The sequence below is a fragment of the Capricornis sumatraensis genome, chromosome 9 (assembly GCF_032405125.1).
Source record: "Capricornis sumatraensis isolate serow.1 chromosome 9, serow.2, whole genome shotgun sequence".
In the NCBI taxonomy this organism is placed as follows: domain Eukaryota; kingdom Metazoa; phylum Chordata; class Mammalia; order Artiodactyla; family Bovidae; genus Capricornis; species Capricornis sumatraensis.
In genome coordinates this window covers 3,401,177-3,422,567 of record NC_091077.1, presented here as the reverse complement: position 1 = coordinate 3,422,567, position 21,391 = coordinate 3,401,177, and the positions used below count along the sequence as shown (strand labels likewise).

Below are 21,391 nucleotides of genomic sequence, written 5' to 3'. Positions count from 1 at the left end.
GGTTATAATAAATAAACTTATTTGCCTGTTGACCTGTGTGTAACCATTTGTGACAAACCAATATTGCAGTTACTTTGCATACTTTTGGTTTTTTGATGTTTTTGTGTTCATATTCCATGTTCATGGAATATTTTGTTTTTAAAATTTTACCTGTTGTTTAATTTCTAAAAACCTGAAGAACTAATGTTTATGATTGACAGATAAGGAAAAGAGTACAAACTTGCCTGAGCCTCCGTGACCGTGTTCCGTCTCTTAATACCCAAAGTCATTACTCCATGCTTCTGCCTACTGTTAGAAATACGATCTTTTGTGGTAAAGAAAACTTGGGAATGAGTGGCTAATTAACTTACAAAAATTGCATTTGATTTTTTTCAGTCTTGAATCCAGATAATAGTTTTGAAATATTAGTGGACCAATCTGTTGTGAACAGTGGGAATCTGTTAAATGACATGACTCCTCCTGTAAATCCTTCACGTGAAATTGAGGACCCAGAAGACCGGAAGCCTGAAGATTGGGATGAAAGACCAAAAATACCAGATCCTGATGCTGTCAAACCAGATGACTGGTGAGTCTTTGGTACCTGTTTTTGAATGCAGTGGAGCGTTTCATATATTCCATGTGGCCTAAGCAATCTAATGATGGTTGAAATCTGATAATTTGTATAATCTGTGATGCAGTGTAAATGTTAGGAAAAGTGCAGCCTACTACAGCTGAAAATAGTAGTGACCACATAGTGATCACCAGGGCCGTCGTGATCATCTGGACTGCCTCACACCGTTTTACAAGCTACTAAATGCTGAAACCAATGATAGGGTTTGCCTGTGGCAGCACAGTTGGTTTGTGACAGAACTTCACATTTTTTTGCCTGGCCTTTCCCGTGCTTCTATAATTCAGTTTAAAGCTGGAGTCCTAAAATTTTAATTTGAAAAATAACCTTTCTCCTATTAAACAGTACTCAGGAGATCTTTGTGCTCTGTTGGGCGCTGGAATGCAAAGCCACGGGCACACCGCTGCCTGCACAGCCCGCACCGTAGTTGTGAGACAGGCAACTGAAGTTGGCGTGCATATGGTGAATGATCTAATATGTGTTTCCATGGTGACCAGAGCACCAAGTATACCAAGCTTCAGTATTTTTAAATTGGGAACTGAAAGTGGGCAGGAGCTAACTAAGTGGTAAAGATGGGAAGCGGTATTCCCTGGTTGAAGGAGAATATCATGTGCAAAAGTTGAGGAACAGGCGCGAGCTTAGCACACACAAGGGCAATTGAGCGGCCTTTTATGCAGGATGCGAATTGGAGAGCGGTCAGAAATGGAAGCCGGTGGGTTGTCCTCTTGTATATGACCCTGTTTGAACTCTTGGTATGGTGACTTGTGGAAATGTTAGGAAGTGAACAAAGAGAAATGGTAAAACTGATCTTCCGTTTGTAAAAGCACCCGCTTAGGGTTCTTAGGGAAATTCTAGTTGATACTTACGTGCTGCGCTGGTGTGAAGAGTGAGTTTATTTGTATGTTTGGTGAGCATTAGATTTGGACTCACCTTGTTTGGTATTGTATTCCTTAACTAGCTGTTTTGTTGTGGAGGAGAAGTAAATGTTCAGCTTAAAAGGTCAGGTGAATGATAGACAAGTTTTAGTCCTAACACAATTTTAAACTAGCATAGTTCCAAAACAAGCATAACTCTGACCAAGAATAGGAGATGTCCTTGGTTACCAGCTAAAGTGGCACCGTCTAACAGTAACTGCAGAAAGCTTTGAAATTAGGTACTTCTTGATAAACTTAGAAGAGTGACTGTTACAGTCATAATTCACATGCTAAAATCCACCCTTTTAAAATGTACAGTTTACTGGTTTAGTATATTCATAGTGTTGTGCGGCGATTACCACTGTAATTCCAAAACATTTTTATCACCCAAAAAGAAGCCCATACCCATGAAGCAGTTACTTCCTCCCTATTTCTCCCTTCCACCAGCCCCTGGCAACCAGTAATCGACTTTCTGTCTTATGGATTTGACCATTCTGGATATAGGATTAGTAAGATGGTCTTTGGTGTCTAGCTTCTTTGGCTTAGCATAATAGTTTTAAGACTGTAAGACTCATCCATGTGGAACCTTGTATTGATACTTTCTTTTTGTGACTGAATAATAATCCATCCTGTGGGTGGTACCACATTTTATTTATCCATTCCTTGTTTAATTGACATTTAGGTTGTTTCCCTTTTTGGGCTATGGTTGTGAATAACACTGCTATAAACATTCAAATGAATGGTTTTGGGTTGAACATATGTTTTCATTTCTTTTGGGTATATTCCTAGGAGTATAATTGTTAGGTCACATGGTAACTATGTTTAACTTTGTGAGGGACTGCCAAACTGTTTTCCAAGGTAGCTGCACCATTTTGCTTTCTTACAAGCAATGTAGGAGGGTTTCATTTTTTTCCATATCCTTGCCAATACTTAGTTTTATCAGTCCTTTTTCATTATGGTCATCCTACTGGTTATGAAGTGGTATCTTATTGTGGTTTTGATTTGCATTCAAAATTATGACTAGTGATGTAGAACATATTTTCATGTGCTTTTTGGGCATTTGTATATCTGAAGAAATGTTTATTCAAATCCTCTACTGGTTTTTAAATCAAATTGTCTTTTATTATTGAATCGTAAGAGTTCTCTATATATTCTGCATACTAGACCCTTGCATATGATTTTAGATATTTCTAGGAGGAGCTATTTCACAAAGTGGGACCACACTGTAATCATTGTAGTTCTGTGGCCAGTGTTGTTGTTAATTGTCTTTTTCTTTTGTGCTTAGGGATGAGGATGCCCCTGCTAAGATTCCAGATGAAGAAGCTACGAAGCCCGAAGGCTGGTTAGATGATGAGCCTGAGTATGTGCCTGACCCAGACGCAGAGAGGCCGGAGGACTGGTATGAGTGTTGGTTAACTTTAACATTGCCTGCTCTTTACTGAAGGGAAAGTTAGTACTTAATACAGCCAGGGCTTCCCCGGGGGCCCAGACAGTAAAGCATCTGCCTGCAGTGTGGGAGACCTGGGTTCAATCCCTGAGTCAGGAAGGTCTCCTGGAGAAGGAAATGGCAACCCACTCCAGTATTCAACTGCTCAAACTTAAGTGTAGAGCTCAACAAACTGAATTGATTACATTTTCATCTCTCTTTTTAATGTATCTGTCACAGAAAATCCTTTGTTACTGGAAATGCGGAAACAAAATGATGCTTTGTAGTACGCTGCTGAGTATTCCTGCAGGATTTCAGGGAAGCCCTGGGGTAGCTTTTCATAGTCCTGCTGCACAGAATCCACTTGCAGTTTGTTTATGTCTCTACAGGGATGAAGATATGGATGGAGAATGGGAGGCTCCTCAGATTGCCAACCCTAAGTGTGAGTCGGCCCCTGGGTGTGGTGTCTGGCAGCGACCCATGATTGACAACCCTAATTATAAGGGCAGATGGAAGCCCCCCATGATTGACAACCCTAACTACCAGGTTGGTACCTCCTGATGGTTGAGCTGCTTCATTGAGCTCTTTGTGTTCAGATAGTTCTCGAGTGTGTAGTGAGCCTGCCACAGATTGATCCTCTGTATTCAAAGAATTGAATTAAAACCAAAGTAAACTTCGGAATTAAGAGAGAACTTACGTGTTGTGTTGAAAAGATAAACCTAGAAAGTGGAAAGACAAGCTTTCATAATTGCATTATAACTTAAAAACAAACAAAAATGAAAACTTGTGTTTTGGACACCCTCCTACCATGTGGCAGGGGTGCTCCAGCCATAAATATCCAAACTGGCAGTCTCTGGTAGCGTGGATAGGGGACTATGGTGAAAGTTGGTTTCCTGACCATGAGTTAGCCCATTGCTTGACCTCGGTATCTTCAGCTATAAAAAGACTCTGAAGCTCAAATGAGATGATCATACCGGTGGTGATACCTTAAAGCTTCAAGTTTACTGTGGCTCTGTAACAATTCCGACCCTGGTCTCACTTCTGTTTCTATTCTAGTCAGGTTATTTAAACTCATTAATTTCTACTTTACAGCTTACTTCGAAATGTAAGTTCTATCTCTACATATAGACTGTGTATACTTTTCTGTTTTTAAGTGTATTTTTAGTTGTGCAGGCAATAAGAAAAGTTGCCCCTTAGCTGTTTTGTTGATGGCCATTTAGGTGAATTTCCACTTTTGCTTTTAGAATCCTTGCTGCAGTAATTTTTCTTGTACTAGTCTAAGTATATGTGGCAATTATTTCTCTAGGTAGTTGTCTGAGGTGAAATATCTGATTGAAGATCGTGTACACTTCACCACTGAAGAAGTCTGTACTGATTTATGCTCCCACTCCTGCCAGCAGTTAGTTGATAAGAGTGAAGGCTCTTGGAATGTGCCAGGTAGAGCAAGGTGTTGGTCTGAATCAAGGTCATGGGTGAAACTGAAAGTAGAAATTGGAAGTAGTTGGAGTCAGCCGTCTTAGAGGCATTAGTAGCATTTATTGTTTTCCTCCTGATAAGTTTCACCCGGTCAGCACTTACTTCACAGATAATGCAGAATTCATCTTATTTAGGTTCACTGTAAATTTGTGTTGATCATTATCTGAAATGATTTTTTAAAATACTTTTCTCTAGGGAATCTGGAAACCACGGAAAATACCAAATCCAGATTTCTTTGAAGATCTAGAGCCTTTCAAAATGACTCCTTTTAGTGCTATTGGTTTGGAACTTTGGTCTATGACTTCGGACATTTTCTTTGACAACTTTATTGTTTGTGGTGATCGAAGAGTAGTTGACGATTGGGCCAATGATGGATGGGGTCTGAAGAAAGCTGCAGACGGGGCTTCTGAGGTTCGTGCTGCCTTGTTTCTTGTGCATTTATGGCTTTTATAGGTAACTAATTGCTACTGTTGGTGAAGAGCGATCTTCTAAGATTTGTCTTTTCCCTTATTTGGGAATGTTGTCATAGAAAGTGTGACCTGTGTTTACTAAAGACAAAATACTGGGGTTTTGGACATGATTTCATTAGGTTAATATAAAGATTTTAGAGTCTATATTTGTGTTATATGCATGGTATTTCTTTTAAAATTGTGCTAAAATATAGTTAACAGGGATTGACAAATATACTACTATATATAAAATAGATAACTAATAAGAACCTATTGTACTGCACAGGGAACTCTATTCAACACTCTTTAACGACCTATATGGGATCAGAATCTAGAAGAGTAGATATATGTATGACTCACTCACTTTGCTGCATAGCAGAAACTAGCACAGCGTAAATCAGCTCTCCAGTTTAAACAATTAAAAAAAATTAACAAAGTTTTCCATTTAGGATCTATTTTAATGCACTCTTAAATATTGAATTTTGGTTTATTAAATAAGTGGAATTTTCAAATAATTGGTCATAAGGCCAAATTGAAAATTGGAGACACACTAAGAAAAAGAAATTCTTCCTTCACTGGTCCCTGAGGTTAAGAAACTTTGCAGGTAATTGGGAAGCCAGCTTTCACACCTAGGAAAGAGAAATACCCTTGATGATAAAGACAGCAGGAAAATTGAGACTTTTATTTCCTTTTTACACTGTGTGGACATCTAGGCTTGAATCCTGTGAAAATGGTATCTGAGCAGTGCCATGCAGGAATTTAACAGTGGGATAGTACTGCCTATATTTAGTGTCAAAAGCCAGACCGTGAAATGCGTGCTGTCTTGTTTTCCAGCCAGGGGTAGTGGGGCAGATGATTGAAGCAGCTGAGGAGCGCCCATGGCTCTGGGTGGTCTACATTTTGACTGTAGCTCTGCCCGTGTTTCTTGTCATCCTCTTCTGCTGTTCTGGAAAGGTATGAGTTGTTGTTTGTTTTGTTTTATTTTGATTCACTCTTACCATGTTAAAAATAACCAAGATATAGTGCCAGAGGTTTTTCTTTGTAGCAGCTCAGTAATGACTGAGCCACATTTGATGCTGACTTCTGAAACCCTGTTCACTATTTTCAGTGGCCATTTATTGTGCCCAGATGGAAGTAGGATTGTTAGCCCCTCAGTTGCTAGTCTGGTATATTGCTCTCCTTCGTATTTGGCAGCAGCTTTCTGAAAGGAGGAAGAAAAAAAAAAACAACTTAGATATAAAACTGACCCATCTGGGCACAGACTAGCTTTTCCTGCTGGCATACCTGTTTCCGTTCATATATGTTGTAATTCAATCTTTGATTTCTCGTTATCCATTCATTTCTCTTTTCAGTATTCCTCCTTTCCCCCAAACACCACATACAGGAGTAATACAGCCTTATTGCAGTTTTTCTTGTTTAGTCTTTGTTATATGGAATTAAAAAAAAAAGAAGAAAATTTTGTTTAGGCCCTCTACTTCTGCTAAAGAAGACTTGTGCTTCATACTGCATTCGAGACGTTGTGTAACCTGATCCCCAATCTTTTCTAGCTGTATCCTCTGCCACTATTCTGCATACTTGTTACCTCAGTCACCTTTGACTAGTTAGACTCACACATTCCTGCCTGACCCCGTTGCTTCTACTGTTCCTTCTGCCTTGAACCACACATGCTCACTGGAGAGGAGGCTCTCAGGCAGGAATTCCTTCGTGCACATTTCTTTGTATCTGCTCCAGCATACCACCTGCACAGAGCTTTGCTCATAGGCATTCAATAATTACATGGTAATATAATACATGAAATATGAACAAACCTGTTGCGCTTTGGGGGAATATTTCAGAAACAGGCCAGTCCTGTGGAATACAAAAAGACTGACGCTCCTCAGCCAGATGTGAAGGAGGATGAAGAAGAAAAGGAAGAGGAGAAGGAAAAGGGGGACGAAGAGGAGGAAGGTGAAGAGAAACTTGGTAAGAGGTAGACCCCAAAATATCTGCTCTGAGCCAGCACCCAGGATGTTGCCTCAAACCCTTATAAGCAAGTTACTGTCAGGATTGTTTTAGACTCTAGAAGTGTGTTCTAATGCTAGTTTTCTAGTTACCAAAAAATAAGGGTAAGATTTTGCTCAGTTGTTTTACTTTGACTTCTTAGAAGAGAAGCAAAAAAGTGATGTTGAAGAAGATGGTGACACTGTCAGTCAAGAGGAGGAAGACAGGAAACCTAAAGCAGAGGTAATAGAAAGTGGGGGGAGAGTATATTTTATAGAGTATTTTCATAAGATAATTTTCAATGGCTATGACAGTAAAAATTCTGTTATAGCCAATTTTGTAAAAGTGGGATTCTTAGCATTAAAAAATTCAATTTTTAAATTTTAAATTACATTTGAATCTCAAAACTATTTTCCGTGCTGAAAATGGTTTTCTGTCATAAGAGAAGGCAAGGGAAGACTAATAAAGTGCTTTCCAGTAATGGTAGGTTCAAGTTGTTTACAGTCCTCTATCATTGTCTGTCTCTCCTCACTGTGCCCTTAAAACTATTTCTTGGACAAATCACTGCATTCTAAAATTTTTGTCCCTCCTGCTGATGAATTCATTTGTTCATTCATTCATTCAGTATTTCTGGAGTCATTGTTAGTGAGCAAGACAAAAATACTCTACCTTTGAGGAGCTTAATTCTAGTGGGAGGAAACAGTAAGCAATGGGCATCTTAAGGAAGTAAATGAACAGTATGATAAAAAGCAATGAGCTATGAAAAGTAAAAAGACAGAAAAAGGTTTTGGAAGTACTGGGGCAGAGTGAGTTGTACTGGGGCAGAGTGAGATAGGCCTCAGCGTAGCAAAAACTTGAAAGAGGTAAAAGGCTTTGCCATGGAGATGTCCATGGGAAGAGAATTCCTGGCAGAGGAAACAGCCACTAAAAGGACCTGAAATGGCAGTCTAGAAGGCCAGCATGGCCAGTAGATTACAAGTATGGAGAAAAAGAACACGGGGAGAGCTCCAGGTGAGGTGAGGCGAGGCCTCTGAGGCTGTTGTATGGGACCTGACTTTTCCTGCTGGTGAAACAGGCAGGCATCATAGTCTACTGGGCAAAGGACTGATGGGATCTGATTACTCTGGCTTTGATGTCTTCTGCAGACCAGGGAGATTCAAGGAGCCTAGTTAGACTACTGTAATAATCCAGGCAAGATACAGTGGCTTTGAGCAGGGTGATAGAAAAGGACATGAGTATCTGATCTGGATTTCTGATCAGATTGGACAGATTGGATCTGATCCAGTCACGTGGATTGGATATGAGGTATGAGGGAAGGAAAATAGTCCACGTCATTCTCACCAAGGTCCCTTTTCTCAGCACTTCTCTTTCATTCTGATCCTTCCTGGAAACTACCCAGTTGTCATTTCCAGCTACCACAACTCTGCCCTTCCATTGATAAAAGTCAATGCTGTTTATATTTTCAACGGATATATTCTATCTCAACTAGAATGCAGAATTCTTTCAGGTGGGGGCCAGTCTATTTTCATATTCCCCAGAATTCCTCACACAATAAGTGGCCGTAGCGTGGAAAGAGCACTGGGTTTGTAGTCTTATTATTTTTTAGGCCATGCCATGCAGCGTGTGGGATCTTACTTCCTCAGCTAGGGTTCCAGCCTGTGCTCCCTGCACTGGCAGCATGGGGTCCTAACCACTGGACTGCCAGGGAAGTCCCTGGGCTTGCAGTCTTGAATATTCTATGAAATCAGCCTGGGCTTGGACAGCCTTTAGTCCTCATGAATCTGGGCTTTCTCAGCCTCAAAGTGGGACTATTATGTCCATAGACCAGTAGATTATTCAAAATTAAGCAGGATAACATATGATAGCCTGGTGTTTGGTCCTTTTTAAAGAAAATGTTGATGGGATTAGGTTCAGAAAAGTGCATACATGCACATTTCTACCACCACTGAGCCAATCATTGTTTTTGGTGCATTTTCTTCTAATCATTTTTTTGTTTGTTTTCCCTCAAATGAGTTATACTCAGCTGGTTGATCTTGAAAATGTGGTGAATTTTTACTTTAAAAAAAAGCTAATGATAGTGAATTTCTTGTTTTTTCAACCAACAGGAGGAGGAAATTTTGAACAGATCACCAAGAAACAGAAAGCCGAGAAGAGAGTGAAACAATCTTAAGAACTTGACCTGTGATTTTTCTCTCCCTCCCCTTCCCCTGCAAGTGTGGGTCCTAGGAGAGGACCTGGCACACCTTGGGTTGAAATTCAAAAACCTTCAGATGCACCACCATCAGCAGGTCCCAGCTGAACACTCGCCCGTGTAATTTTAAACAGCTAGCAGTAAATAATTGCAGTTGTGACATAAAGGACCCTGTTTCTGTAGAGAGAAAAGCTTAACATAATTGTTGTGAAATGTAACATGAAGCAACTAACTTGTAATTTTTTTTGTTTTTAAACGTTTGTTTTTTTAAAATAGTGTGATAGAACTTTGCCAGTCTTTAAAAATCTTGGCTTAATTTAATATATTAATCTGTCCGTGCAGAAATAAAACCAACCTTTAAAAATGTTAGGGGGATGAATTTGAAGTTGCTGAATTGTAACTGATTTTAAGTTTGGTATTATGAAACATTTAAGTGTCTTTGTCCCCTAATTGATAATCATGTTTAAAATGCAGTCATTTGTGGTTATAATCTTGTTTTGCTTGCTTCCATTATTCAATTCCTCCTAAGGAAATTGAGAGTGATTGGATGGAAGCCCAAATTTAAGTAAAGATTAAGTTATATTAAAAATAGACATAAAAAAAAAACATTTCACTTGTTGGTTAGACTATAAAGTATGTGTGTTCTCTTGCCCTTGGAACAGCTCAGTTCCCACACAGCTCTGCAGATAGTGGAAGAGGTGGCATATATGGCACTCAGGCATCCATCCTTCACACGCCAGGAGTGTCTGGGCTCCAGTCTTCTCAAGCAGGTGGCTTCTCAAGGAGCTACCACCATGTGTGAGCTCCAGAGTAGGTGCAGATGTTTTCATCACATCTTCCACTGTGTTGACACTGTCTTACCTTCTCAAGTTCCCCAAATTCCCAAGAGCTTTCTCCTCTGCTATGCATTTTGTCTTCACAGCGCAGCTTACAGTCCATTGCTAAAAATGATTATAAGCTCTGCATAGTGTTAAGCTTTACTGTGATTATATGTATGTTTCTTCTTTGTTAAGCAGACCCACACCTTTCCAGGGTCAAAGTACAGGATAGAATACTATCCTTCATCTTTTACTCCGTTTAAAGACTTCAGAAGTCTAATCCAGAGTTGAGCCAATTCAGAATTGACTGTAATTGAACACAGGCTAAAAGTATTTATGGGGGGAGTGACTTTTAGCATGAGTTTTCTGATTTTTGTAGCTGCTAAACCTTTTAAATCTTTATTTGCAGTTCATGTAATAGTTGTGTCTTAAATTACATGATAAAGCAGTCCTGTTCAATTTTTTTTTAAGTTATGTGGCTTGTAGAATTTTTAATAAATGAACTTAGGTTTTTTCATGTGGAATGCAGATGGGTGCTATCAGAGCCTCTCCCCTATCACTATAGTGTAATAATACCATTATTACACCACACTGAAATGTATTCAGAACTAGATTTTTTTTTTAGCTTTATTGTTTCTTCAGAGGTGTTGCAAATGTACCGATGACACTGTTTCTTGCACTGAATATATAAACACTCCAGAGTGTTTATATTGGGGAGATATTGGGGAGGAAGTATATTCGTAAAAGATGAAGGCTGTATCTGTTTCTCTTCAGTTTTTTACTTGTTCACTTAAATTCTTACAAGGGTGGGATGCATCTTCTTGCTGTTCAGTGCTTTATCCTTTTTCATCTGTTTTGTGGTCACAGTGACCTTAGCTATGTAGCAGACTTTCCCAAATGTATTGAGTGCAAATAAACAGTTACTTAGCAAGACCCGAAAATATGTCTGCAGGTTTCTCCTTGAAGTAAGTGTGTGGGATCATTGCATTTCTAAAAGTCTGCCTTCACCCGTAAATTGACATTGTACGTCATGCTTCCCTTACAGTTCCTTCCAGCTGAGCTGTGGAATAACAAGTATATACGAGTAGACTGTTCATTTCCAGGGTAATTTATCATATCCAGGGTAATTATTTAGCAGCGTTTGTCTCCCCTCCCTTCTAGTCCTTGGTGGGGGGGAACCCACCAAAAAACAAAGCTAAATAAAAAGTCTCTTGGTTCTGTATTCCACTTTATTGAAGATGCAGCCTCCTAATTAGAAGTCTGACATTAATGAAAGAACAGCAGCAGTATTCATCTCTTTAAAAGGCACTTATGTTATTTTATATGCTGGTTATCTGCCCCATTGATATAAAATGCCCACTGCATCAGATGTGTTCCTCAATTTCTCTTATCCATAACACACTCCACTTTTCTCAGATTGTTGGCATTACTAAATGGTGTTACATTAAAGCCCTGTGTTAAGCATCTGCTTTTGACTGAACTTCACAAATAACCTTCAATTTGTTTTACTGTTTCAGGAGTGGGTTCATCTTCCATTAATTGGCTACTACATGAAAGTTTGCTAATACACATGAACTATTATGAACAGTGAAATAGTTATTACTTCATCTTACCACATGAAGGTGAATATAATTCAAAGTAGGCTTTGCATCTTTTTCCTGTTGGATTGGGGTTCAGTAGTTTCAGTTGCATAGGATGACTAGCAGCTCAGAGGAAGAGGGGTGATTTGTAGATAATATTCTTGTAGATTATGGAAACCATTTAACTTCAAAATTTTTATTCAAAAATGAATGAATTTTGGAATCAGACTCCATCTTTTATATTCCTATTTAGGGATATTTTAGAACATTAGGTCAAAACTTTTTTTATGTAGTTTTAAATAGGCTTTTGAATTGCTTTCTGAAGAGTACACAAAATGTAGTGCTCCTAGTTACAATTATCTTTCCCATTAGGAACTTTAATTCTGGTGTAAAACTTATGTTTGAAGAATGGTAAAAGCAGGACTGTTAGGGTGTTCATGAGCCCTACACACTTGCTTTTGGTGGGTCACTTGTATTTTTTTTACTGAATTTGTATAAAAACAAGTACTATTTGAATAAAGACTCGATTTTTTCTTCTGCTTTTAAAACATTTTCATTGGCCTAGTAAGTTACTGTACCAAATGTTTGAGCTGTCGATGGTGTCTCATTTTGTAGCCTTTTGGCACCTCCTGTTTCTCTTTAGCAGTTAGGGTGCCAACAGGTATTGGCACCCTAGTTTCTCTTGACCCAACAGACTGTCTAGTTTGATTGCTCCTGTTTTTTCCCCCTAGTTTCCCACTTCCTTTGCCTACTAGGTATAATACTAGAGTGTAATTGTCTTTAGTAGGATTTTGTCGTCTGATTTAATTTTACCTAACAGACGTAAAATTTTAAACGCAAAACTTGCAGGCCAGGCTCCCCGTTTTTGTTTTTTTTTTTACTAAAGCATCATCCTTGGCAGTTCTACTGGGCCCACCCCTTCCCCCAGGAGACTTCATATACTTTTCCTCATGTCGGCATTTTTTCTTTTAGTAGGTGTAACTTTTGAAATACTTTCATATAAGGGCAGATTGATACTCTCGATTCAGAATAGCGCGAGGAAACCTTCAGCTCGAGTACGATTCTTACCAACTGTGAGGCTGAATGTGAGGAGTGAGGTCGAAGAAAAACCGATGACACTGAAAAAGCGTGGCTACTGTTGAGCTTATCAAACCCGAATTTAAGAAGCGGTAGGAAAATAGTGAATCGCTGTGGCGCCAGACCAGCATCTGGGTCCGGCGGCTTACGCCGCGCCTGCTGCCCCTCTTTCCGCGGCGGACCCGGAAGGGCCTGTTCGCGTGAGGCGGCGTTTAGAGCCAGCTTCTGTCGGTCACTCAGCTGAGAGCTGAGGACTGAAGCCCGCCCAGCTGCTTCCCTCCGCCTGACTTGAGAGTTCCTTTTAAACTCCGCAAGGGAACAGCCCAGCGCGCCCCCAGTGTGCGCGGCCCCGCCCCTCGGGCGGCCCGCTCTTCCTTCTCTAATTGGCCGCAGTGTCTGTTCATCAGCTGTGACGGCAGGGTCGGATGCCGGAGCCCCGCCCTCTTCCGAGAGCTCCGAAAACAATTTTAAGATGGCGGCGGCGGCGGCGCGGAAAACAATGGGGCCGGGCCGGCGGGGACAGGCCGAGGCCTGAGGTGGGCAGCGAGCGGCTGCCCGGGTTGGGCCGAGCGGGGCCAGAGGAAGGCCCCCGCCGCGCGCGAGCCCGTTCCGCAGCTCGCGGGACCATGGTGTGGCAGTGAGGCAGCCGGGCAGCCGGCGCGGAGCGGGGCGTGCAGTGCCAGCCGGCCCGAGAGGCCCGCCTCGGGCCTGGCCTGTGCAGCCCGCGGCCCATGGTGCTGCCCACCTGCCCCATGGCGGAGTTCGCGCTGCCGCGGCACAGCGCGGTCATGGAGCGCCTCCGCCGGCGCATCGAGCTGTGCCGGCGCCACCACAGCACCTGCGAGGCCCGCTATGAGGCCGTATCGCCCGAGCGCCTGGAGCTCGAGCGCCAGCACACCTTCGCCCTTCACCAGCGCTGCATCCAGGCCAAGGCCAAGCGCGCCGGCAAGCACCGGCAGCCGCCCGCCCCGGCCCCAGCTCCGGCCCCGGCGCCAGCGGCGGCCCCCCGCCTCGATGCCGCCGACGGCCCTGAGCACGGCCTCCCAGTCGCGGTGAGTAGGACCCGGGGAGCAGCCCGGTCTCCAGATGCTGCCCCTGACGCCGCCCAGGGCCCTTTGAGACTGCCTCAGTGCCCGCAGCGCCTTGGGTCTCGCTCCGGGGAGGCTAACATGGCTGGGACTCAGCGGTTGTCATCTGCGGGAAATGGCACTGTGGCCTTGCCTTGGCAAACAGGATCCCGAGGACCGACCGTAAGGCCCCGGCAGGGAAGGCTGGTGACCGGGCGGTGAAAGAGTCTTCTTCCAGACTTGATTTCGAAATTCTGAGAACTCTGTTTTGGAACAGACTGGCATTAAAGTTGCCTGTGATAATAGCTTCATTTATTCTGCAGCTGTTCTTTGAGTCCTTGCTCTTTGCAGGGTCAGGGCTTAAATATGGAAATAAGACGGACTTCAGTTGACCAAATGAAACTGTTCTGAATGGAAAGTCAAGAATCTTTGGAAATCTTCGTAAAGGCATAGTGCTGCTCATTGAGATGTACAGAAGTATTCTTTGTTTAGGCAACTCTGGAATTTGTGATTACAGCAGTATTGTTGGCAGTCCCAGTTTTAATTAGAAGCCTGTTTAAAACCTCTGATGATATTAGAGTTTGTTGGTAAATGATTACACCGTCTTGGGCTCTCAGTAGTGCTAGGGAAGTTTGTTGGTTAGAGGTTTTCCTTCCTGAAACTACTTATAAGGTTCGTTGCTATTGTTTTCTCGGTAATTTAAAGTTTAGAACAAATACTACCAATTTAATTTCTGTGTATTTTTATAATTCACGCCTTTATTAGGTCTCACCGGGCTGTTGGCAGTACTCTTCCCTAATTAGTATTCAGGTATTTAGTCTCTAACCCTTTAAATGCTATGACCCTCACAGGCCCTTTGCCCAGTTTGTATTATTTTTCTTATTCTCTCCCACATCAGTCTGGACTGCTGGACATCTCATTGCTTATTGTTATAAATTCTTCCATAGTCAGGACTTCTCATCCTCACTTTTCTTCTCTGTAAATTGAAGATGTGGTTGACTTCCTCTGGGATTCTTGTAAGAGTCAACAGAAATGAGTGTCCAGGTGAAAATACTTCATAAATGGAAAGGCTGCCTGTAAGACCCACTTCGTCACCTCTCAGAATCCTGACATCCTTCAGATCCAGTTCATCTTCCTCTTTAAAACCAGTTTTTATCCTGCTCCACAGCAATTAGAATCTCCTTTGTCAGAACATTAAAGAAATGCATTGCCTGTGCTATTTTGAATATTTTAAGCACATCCTTGCATGCTACCTTAGAAGTGTCTTGAAAACTAGACTGTAAGCCCTAGGAGACAGGGAGGGGTGCAGCTCAAAGGAAAGACTTCAGGTTTGGGGTGGTCATTCCATTTAAGTAAATAGTGAAAGCCCATAAAAAAAAAAATCTCAGTTTTACACACAAATAGTTGCCTTGAACACCCGCTAGAATATATATTATTAGTGATTCAGTTTGTTTAAGGAGAGTTAAGAGTTTAGATCCTCTATGATATTTTTAGCCCTAAACTACTAGAGAAGCTGGACATGCTGTTTGAAGAGAAATGAGTTCTGAGTGTGTTAGAACTTGAGCCTGGCCTGTTCGTCACTCCTCTGGGTGATCAGGTGTGTCGTGTTATGTTGGTGTCTTATCACATTAAACCTTGACCCATGGGTTTCGTGGGTTAAACTTGAGAATAGAATTGCTCTACTGCCTCGCTGCTAGGAAGAGGGACCCTGTTAGCTCCAGTCTCCAGCGCTTTGGCTCTGGAGTGAAGTTTTAGGAATGGAAGATGAGTGTTTAGTAGAACGCATTTTAGTGGCTCCTTCCGTTCAGAGAGGGGGAGAGTTCTTGCCTCTTGGCCTTGAGAGAAAGCACAGCTTTGCCCAGAGAGATGGAGGGGAGAAAGTGATTATTATTTTTGACAATTCTGTATATGTATTTGATCTAATTAATATTCCTTAGTGAAAGTTGTTTCCGGCTCTTTGCGACCCCATGGACTATACAGTCCATGGAGTTCTCCAGGCCAGAATACTGGAGTGGGTAGCCTTTCCCTTCTCCGAGAGATCTTCCCAACCCAGGGATCGAACCCAGGTCTCCCACATTGCAGGTGAATTCTTTACCAGCTGAGCCACCAGGAAAGCCCAATACTCCTTACATAAGGAATATTATTCTTATTTTTTCCAAAAGTCCTACAGTACTCTTAGGCATCTGTTTCCTAGCAAAGTTACCATCAGCAAACCATTTGTACAAGTGAAAATGGATCAAATCAAATTTACTAGTAGAGTCCACTCTGCTTATTGTTTCCCCCTTCTTAGGATATTCCATTACAGCAAAATCTTGACCAGTATCTATTTACGGTAGATACTGTTACAGATGAATCAGAAACTGTGCTTCAGACTTTTTCTACTCTAGTTGTCAAGGAATGACCTTATTAGGTTTTCTTTATACTGCGTGTGCTCATTGAAAACCAAATAGTAATTTTCTAGTGACAGGATTGACTTCTTTTTATTAGGGATGCCAAATAATAATTACCACTCACTTTATACAGACGTTAATTTTGTCATGAAAATAGCCTTCTACAATAGCTTGAACATTTTTCTTTGGTAAAATGTTATAAAGGTTTATGCCTGAACAGCATTGTCATACTTTTGCTGCTTACTTCTTAAGTTGTTGTAATAGTTTCCCAAGAAATTTGACAGTTCCATGTCAGCCATTCATGGAAGTTGCCTTTCCTGCTTAGTGTAGAAAATTATATTGTTTGTTAGGAAAGAATTACTAATACATTGTTGATTGTTTAGGAAATATTACTTGTCTTTGTCGCTCTCTTTTAACTTTTATCTGTACATAACTACACAGATAGTGCAAAGAACGTCTGCTTACCTTCTGCCCACTGTCGTCATCGTTCCTTATTTGCTTTGTCATGTCTCACGTACCCTTTCTCTCCTCTCTACCCTTTCTCTCTCTCTGAAAGTTCTGTTCTCTGAACCATCTGTGAGGACACTGCACACCTCTCTACCCCAGACACGTCAGTGTGTACCTTCTAAGAGTTAAAGATGTGCAGAATTTTAATAATTATTTTGTAGACTGAGCCTGTGTAAGAATTATATAAATAATAAATTATTTTCAGCGAGTAGGTATTTCTGAACATGAAACATTGTGGGATAATTTTAGAGAAAAGATGAGTAATGTGGCTTTAGGATTGCATTTCTTCCTATAACATTCATGACCTTGTCCTAGCATCTTCTTTCCTTTTTTATCAGTATTCCTCTTTCCACTGGGTCCTTGCCTTTAGCTTGCAACATGAACAGATATTCTCCTTTCTTTTGTCTTTTCTCACCCTCAAAATAGTGTCCTAGCTCCTTCCTTCCCTTTGCCCTTTCCGCCGCACTTCCCATTTGCTCATTTCCCCATTGTAATCTGTCTTCTGCCTCTTCTACTTTTCTGAAGCTGCCCCCTTAGAGGACACCAAAGATGGACTTGCCAAATTCAGTGGCTTCTTAGTCATCATTCTTTTTGACTTCCTCCTTCCTAAGACTCTTCTGTTAGCTTCTACTCTCTTCTGATTTTCTTTCCAGCTTTCTGACTTTTCCTCCTGCTTTCCTGTATTAATTCATACAAAAAATATTTGAGTGCCCACTGTAGGTCAGAACATTTTTTGGTTGCTAGGGATACAGCAGTGAACAAGACAGATTGAAACTCTGCTCTCATGGAGAGAGATCAATAATTTTTAAAACTAATTTTAAGTTATAATAAATGCTAAGAAAAAATGTAAAGTGATGTGATACTGAGTGATTTATAGTAGCAGTTTTAGATATGATAGTAGCAGCTCTGTCTTAATTTGGGCTGAATGACAGGAGGTTATGAGTCAGCTGAAAGTTTCAGAAGAGAACATTCCAGTTAGCACTACCACCAGAAAGTTTCTGAGGCAAGAACCTACTGAGCTTGCGTGCAGGACAGAAAGGAGGGACAGTATGGGCAGAGAGTAGCAGGCAGTCAGCTGGTATGAGAGCTGGGCAAGCGAGGGTCAGATCAAGTGCAGGATTTGAAGGAAAAACATCACATGATCTAACATTTTTTAAAGGCCATTCTGATGCTGGATGGAGGGTGTCTGGGATTGGTCTGGGCATGAATGGATGCAGTTCAGGCTTTTGCAGTGGTCTAGGCTGGAACTGTTTGTGGTAGTGCAGATGGAGAAGAGGTGAATTCTGGATAGCTTCTGAAGGCAGAGGTGACAGAGGGTGGTGATGGACTAAATGGAAGGAGTTGAAGGGAATTCCAAGTTTTTTGGCTTGAGAAATGTTCTTTGGACACTGTTAAAATGTTCATATTTCCTAGTTTTTTCCACTCAGTTTTCTTTTCCAGGGTTAATGCCATTGCTTCTTGCATGCATCTGTCGCCTATAATAGATTCTTCACCTCTCTACCCAGGGTCGAATGCAGCTGTGGACTGCGCATTTCCACTTTGATTCTCTCGTTATCCAAAAGGGACTGTCCGCTTTCCTTGCCAATCTTATATTTCTTCAGAGTATTTTCCCTTGTCCAGTCAACCAAAGCAGGAGCTTGGGAATCATCCACCCCTTCTCTTCGTTTCCATCTTTTTGTTTTGGCTGTGTCCTGCAGCATGTGAGATCTTAGTTCTGCAACCAGCGATGGGACCCATGCATTGGGAGCACGGCGTCTTGACCACTGTATCATCAGGGTGGTCCCCATGTCCATCTTTAAGTTGGTCATTTGTTCATCCAACATTGAACTCCTGCTGGGAGCCAGGAATTGTGGTGCCAGACCTATGTCATGTAGTCATCACAAAGTCCTGTTGAAGGCTGTAAAACCTATGGGAATACTAGGAAAGGGATGCCCGTTGGGTGAAGTTTGCAAAGTGTTACAGACTTTTAAAGTGGGTCTTAATATTTTGCCAGATGTTTTCCCAAAGGGTGTTACATGAAGCACTAATTTCATGGCCTATTAAAAGAGTTCTAGAGTTGCACAGATTTGGGTGATACTGGAATAAACAAATTTAAACAGTTTCCTTTATTTAGGAGGTTTCCAAACATTTAATAGCCTAATATGCAGGTGGGCTTGCGCTCATAAGAGCAGGGAACATCTAATAGGATTTTGATCCTTTTGGAAAACTAAGCAAAAGCACAAAACTGTGACTGACTAATTCTTTGAATTTAAGACTTTAAGTGCCAGAGACTGGAAGATAAAATTGGAAAGCTAGGAGTCGTATCACCAAAAGCTTTATGGTTGATACTAGGTGTTTGGACTAAATAATTTTGAAACATTGCTTCCAGAAAAAATAAACGACCCAATCAAAAAATGGGCCAAAGAACTAAATAGACATTTCTCCAAAGAAGACATACGGATGGCTAACAAACACATGAAAAGATGCTCAACATCACTCATTATCAGAGAAATGCAAATCAAAACCACAATGAGGTACCACTTCACACCAGTCAGAATGGCTGCGATCCAAAAATCTGCAAGCAATAAATGCTGGAGAGGGTGTGGAGAAAAGGGAACCCTCTTACACTGTTGGTGGGAATGCAAACTAGTACAGCCACTATGGAGAACAGTGTGGAGATTCCTTAAAAAATTGCAAATAGAACTACCTTATGACCCAGCAATCCCACTGCTGGGCATACACACCGAGGAAACCAGAATTGAGAGAGACACATGTACCCCAATGTTCATCGCAGCACTGTTTATAATAGCCAGGACATGGAAACAACCTAGATGTCCATCAGCAGATGAATGGATAAGAAAGCTGTGGTACATGTACACAATGGAGTATTACTCAGCTGTTAAAAAGAATTCATTTGAATCAGTTCTGATGAGATGGATGAAACTGGAGCCGATGATACAGAGTGAAGTAAGCCAGAAAGAAAAACACCAATACAGTATACTAACACATATATATGGAATTTAGAAAGATAGCAATGACGACCCTGTATGCAAGACAGGAAAAAAGACACAGTGGTGTATAACGGACTTTTGGACTCAGAGGGAGAGGGAGAGGGTGGGATGATTTGGGAGAATGGCATTCTATCATGTATACTATCATGTAAGAATTGAATCGCCAGTCTATGTCTGACACAGGATACAGCATGCTTGGGGCTGGTGCATGGGGATGACCCCACAGAGATGTTATGGGGAGGGAGGTGGGAGGGGGGTTCATGTTTGGGAACACATGTAAGAATTAAAGATTTTTAAATTAAATTAAAAAAAAATTAATTTAAAAAAAAAAAAAAGAAAAGAAACATTGCGAACCTCCCTGACAGATTTTTGTTGACATTTTAAGCTTATCAGAATTATAATGCATTTGTTGTGTTGATCAATAGTATACTAAATTACCATAACTCAGTTTAAATGAAATATATGAACTAAGAACATTTATGTAACACATGAAGCACTATGTATGTTTAATGTGAATCAGCTGTTTTAAAAAGAGAAAAGGGCAAAAATGCTGTTTATAGTGGCAGAGGATATAACTTCCAGAGAATCATAAATGTTAACATTTTAAAATAAAATGATTACATCACTTTTTAAAAATGTCTAGTGGAATCTGAAACCTTCAGTGGTGTGCTTTTGTCAGCCACTTAAAGAATGCTTTTCTATAACAGAAATTTTATTTTTCCATTAATTGATTTTTCTTGGCTGCCCTGGGTCTCTTTTGCCGCACGTGGGCTTTCTCTAGTTGTGGTGTGCAGGCTCCCCTGCTGCGGTGGCTTTGCCGTGGAGCACAGGCCAGGGTGAGCAGGCTCAGTGGTCATGGTGCGTGGGCCCAGGTGCTCTGAGACGTGTGGGATCTTCCCGGACAAGGGATCAAACCTGTGTCCCCTGCATTGGCAGGTGGATTCTTAACCACTGGACCACCGAGGAAGTCCCAGACATTTTTCTCTTGACATTTGCGCTTCTTTTTTCTTTTCTTTTTCTTTATTGAAGTATAGTTGGTTTCCAGTGTTGTGCTGGTTTCAGACACACGGCAGAGTGATTCAGCCATGCACACATAGACATCTGTTTCTTCTCAGATTCTTTCTTCCTTATAGGTTATTAAAACTATGCAGTGAATTCCCTTTCTGCTCTTATTAAAGTCAATTTATAGGGAATTGCCTGGTGGTCTAGTGATTGGGACTCTGCTGCTTTGCTTCAGAGGACCCAGGTTCAATCCCTGGTAGAGGAAAAAATCCCACAAACCCTATGGTGTGGCCAAAAAAGAAGTTGATTGATACAAAAGAATATACATAGCATTCATAAGATTCTATGTGTTATATATATTTGATATGTTAATAAGTTATTATAGTAAATTAGCATACAACAAACAACATGGATTATAAATTTTTATAAATAACATGCAAAAAAGTACAGGTTTATTATACTTACCTGGCAGGGGCGCTAATGGCAATCACCAAGGTGGTTTTCCCAGGTCAGTCCTTCACACTCCACATGTGCTAAGTCCTGCGATTCCCCAGACGTGGAAAGTTCACCTGCATAATTTGTGGTAGTAAGTAGTGTTCATGTTTTCCCCTGAAGGAAAAAAAAAGTAAAGGTTTATTAGACTTGCCTCTCAGTGAGGTGGAGGAGGCTTTTCCACCTAAATTTGTTCACATAACTGTGGCTGAATATTACTTATTGACAAAATGACAGTTTTTAATTCTATTCCTATTTTTTTGCCTTTACAAATTTAAGTTCCAGAAATCCTTGTTTGCCTAAGCATAAAAGAAAAGAAGAAATTTAATTTTAGTAATGTTCAAGTTTTTGAAATTTGAGTTGTATGCCTGAAATCACAGTGATATGTATCATCCAAAATTAATTTGTTAATTAGACGACAGCTT

At 41.0% G+C, this 21,391-nt stretch overlaps 2 protein-coding genes across 2 annotated transcripts in view; both read left to right on the top strand.

Moving 5' to 3' along the window:
• The window catches only part of CANX (calnexin), a 32,287-nt gene extending 20,393 nt beyond the window's left edge, over window positions 1–11,894 (top strand). Inside the window, exons 8-15 of the mRNA XM_068981180.1 lie at window positions 376–565; window positions 2,807–2,920; window positions 3,337–3,493; window positions 4,619–4,834; window positions 5,707–5,826; window positions 6,708–6,834; window positions 7,016–7,095; window positions 8,958–11,894. Of these exons, the coding sequence (XP_068837281.1) occupies window positions 376–565; window positions 2,807–2,920; window positions 3,337–3,493; window positions 4,619–4,834; window positions 5,707–5,826; window positions 6,708–6,834; window positions 7,016–7,095; window positions 8,958–9,011 (1,058 nt within the window). The 3' untranslated portion in view covers window positions 9,012–11,894. The remainder of the gene's footprint in view (window positions 1–375; window positions 566–2,806; window positions 2,921–3,336; window positions 3,494–4,618; window positions 4,835–5,706; window positions 5,827–6,707; window positions 6,835–7,015; window positions 7,096–8,957) is intronic.
• Window positions 11,895–13,249: 1,355 nt separating this feature from the next.
• The window catches only part of MAML1 (mastermind like transcriptional coactivator 1), a 60,709-nt gene continuing 52,567 nt past the window's right edge, over window positions 13,250–21,391 (top strand). Inside the window, exon 1 of the mRNA XM_068980218.1 lies at window positions 13,250–13,570. Coding sequence (XP_068836319.1) covers window positions 13,250–13,570 — 321 coding nt within the window. The remainder of the gene's footprint in view (window positions 13,571–21,391) is intronic.